Source organism: Nicotiana sylvestris, chromosome 2, assembly GCF_000393655.2.
Source record: "Nicotiana sylvestris chromosome 2, ASM39365v2, whole genome shotgun sequence".
Classification (NCBI taxonomy): domain Eukaryota; kingdom Viridiplantae; phylum Streptophyta; class Magnoliopsida; order Solanales; family Solanaceae; genus Nicotiana; species Nicotiana sylvestris.
The window spans coordinates 24,594,456-24,597,196 of NC_091058.1; the positions used below are offsets into that span (position 1 = coordinate 24,594,456).

At 38.0% G+C, this 2,741-nt stretch overlaps 1 protein-coding gene across 1 annotated transcript; it reads right to left on the reverse strand.

Moving 5' to 3' along the window:
* Positions 1 to 474: 474 nt before the first annotated feature.
* On the reverse strand, positions 475 to 1,929 carry LOC104215826 (U-box domain-containing protein 8). The gene has a single exon (XM_009765730.2). It carries the CDS (start codon positions 1,809 to 1,811, stop codon positions 693 to 695), a length of 1,119 nt encoding a protein of 372 aa, XP_009764032.1. The 5' UTR covers positions 1,812 to 1,929; the 3' UTR covers positions 475 to 692.
* Between the last annotated feature and the right edge of the window lie 812 nt (positions 1,930 to 2,741).

Consider the following 2,741-nt stretch of genomic DNA (forward strand, 5'->3'; position numbering starts at 1 on the left):
TTGGGAAGGAGGGAGTAAAAAACAAGAGAACCTCAAATCAGCCATGTGCATTGTGCCTCCCTCCATGCTCAAAAAATTACAGTGAATCTTTATCAAGTGTACCAATGTGCACATAATGTTGCAGATAAAAATAGCCAGAGCGAATCTTTCCTTTATTCACCACCCTTCCAAAATTATGCTTAATTAGTCTTTACCAGCACCACATAATATCTAGGACAGTATTGCATTACTTCATTATACACTATTGTATTATTAGGACACTATTGTATTAGAGTATACTGTTATGAGCAGCTATATAGACTCTCATTGATCGTTCTTACTACCGAGGATACTGACTGCAGCAACAACTGAGAAAATATTAGCAGAATATAGTAAATCTTTAGCCGGAAGAATGCATTCTTAATTATATATTAATATTAATATAGAAGTGAAGAAAATATGAGAGAGACAGAGAGCAAGACAATGAGAGAGACATTGATTTTTTTATTTTTTTTACCATCTTTATTTTGAAAATATAAATCCAAAAGAGAAAAGAGAGAGAAATACACATTTTTTTGCCCTAAAATTCTAATCTTTTTGTACAAAGAAACACTATTCAACGAAACAAAAATTAATTCTGAGGCATCCCAAAACTCACCTTTACCCTCCCATAATTCATCAAAATCAACACTTCCAAAATTCACATATTTTAATCAAAGACTTAATCTTTTGCCTTGCAAGACCTTAATCAAGCTATTAGCATGCCTTCTGACCTTCTCGTTATCATCTTCCAATAAGCCCACACAAATCTCAAACACCCCTTCTCTTACAGCAACCACACACATCCTTTCACTGTAACTACACAACAAATTTACTGTCAACAGAGCATATTGCACAGCTCTTGAAGATCCATTTTTCAAGAATTTAATCAATACATCAATTAACCCACCAAATTTCATCATTTCTTGACGACCCTCTTTACATTTTGCTAATAACCCCAGTACCTCAACGGCTCTTTCTAGGCCTGAATTAGCATTCTGAATCAGTATCGGCACGGCCTGGTTCTCCACGGCCCGAGCCCGATTATCTGGAAATGAACATAACGTATACAGAGCTGTAGCAGCTTCTTTTCTCTCTCTAACATTTCCACCCCAAAGAAGCGAAATTAATCCAAGAATCGCATCTGGGTACGCCCCAATTGTCGCTTTATTCACTTCCACCACCGCTAAACTCGTCAGAACCGTGGCGGCCACAGCCCTGGAGTCGCCGGCGCCGCTCCGTAACGCTGCCACTACTTTCCCCACCACCCCTTCAGCCACCAACCCCACTTTGTTATCATCATCCAAGCTCAAATTCAACAGTAAATGAAGCGCCTTTTCTTGTAACCCACCGGCCGAGTCATCGTCCGAGTTCACACAATTAAGAACAGCAGAAACGGCGCCTGACTCAGTGAGTTTTCGACGAATCGCAGAGTCACGCTTGGAGAGCTTACTGAGTTGGTCGAGCGTGTTGAGCTTAGAATCTAAAGGGGAAGAAGAGGAAGCTATGAGGGTTTGAATAAGGGATTGTAGGTCAGGGTAAGATAGTGGTTTCGGGAAAGAGACGAGGGTATAATTGGAAATGAGACTGCGGAGGGCGTGATTAGGGATTAGAAAAACCGGGTCGGAAATGGGGAGTTTGGTGATCGGGCAAGTACGGTGACCGGAGTCAAGCCAACGTTGGATTGAGGAACGGTCGAAGGTGTGACCCGAAGAGAGAATAACCGGGTCGGACATAATCTCGAGCGAAATCGGGCACCGAAAGTCGTCGGGAAACTGGGTTGAAGTTGCCATTTCCTATTTTTGTTTTGTTTTTTTCTTTCTGGGGACTGGGGTTTCTGTTTTATCTCTCTAGATTCTCTCTTTCTCTTTCTATATATGTGTATCTATCTATATAGATATAGAATTTGTTTGGGGTTGGGGGGAGGAGGGGGAGGGGTTTATGAGGCTTAGGTATAAGGAAAGGGGTTACACTTGTGAGGTGCAAATATGAGGTGGAGGAGCCCAGCTTGTGACACTGTGCATCTGTATGTGAAATGACTTTTCCCCCCTTTTTGGAAATGAATTTTCTTTCATCAGTTGCTCCTTTTTTGCTTTTCTAACTAATAGCATTTTTGACCAAAAATAAGTTTATTTTGAAAAGTGCTTTTCTTAAAGTACTTTTGGTGAGAAATAGTTTGTGTTTGACTAATTAATTTAAAAAGCACTTCTGAGCAACAATTAGTGTTTCACCAAGATTTAAAAAATTGCTTCTAAATGTATTTTTCTCAAAAGTGCTTCTCAAAAAAGTGTTTTTGGAGAGAAACCACTTTTTTCTACTTCTCAAAAACACTTTTTTTCATTCCAAAAGCTTGGTCAGATACCTCAATTTTTGACCAAAAGTACTTTTGGCAAAAAAAAAACATTTTTGGCCAAAAAGAAGCTTGACCAAACAGACTATTATTTTGAGAAGTACTTTTTTTAAAAGTATTTTTTTTAAAAGTACTTTTAGTGATAAATAATTTGTGTTTGACTAATAAATTAATTTGAAAAGCACTTTTGAGCAGTAATTAGTATTTGACCAAGCTTTTGAAAACTACTTCTAAGTGTATTTTTCTCAAAAATGCTTCTCAGAAAAGTGCTTTTGGAGAGAAGCTATTTTTTTTTGCTTGTCAAAAAACTACTTCTGTTTCTCCTCAAAAGTATTTTTTTTTCTTTCAAAATCTTGACCAAATACCTTAATTT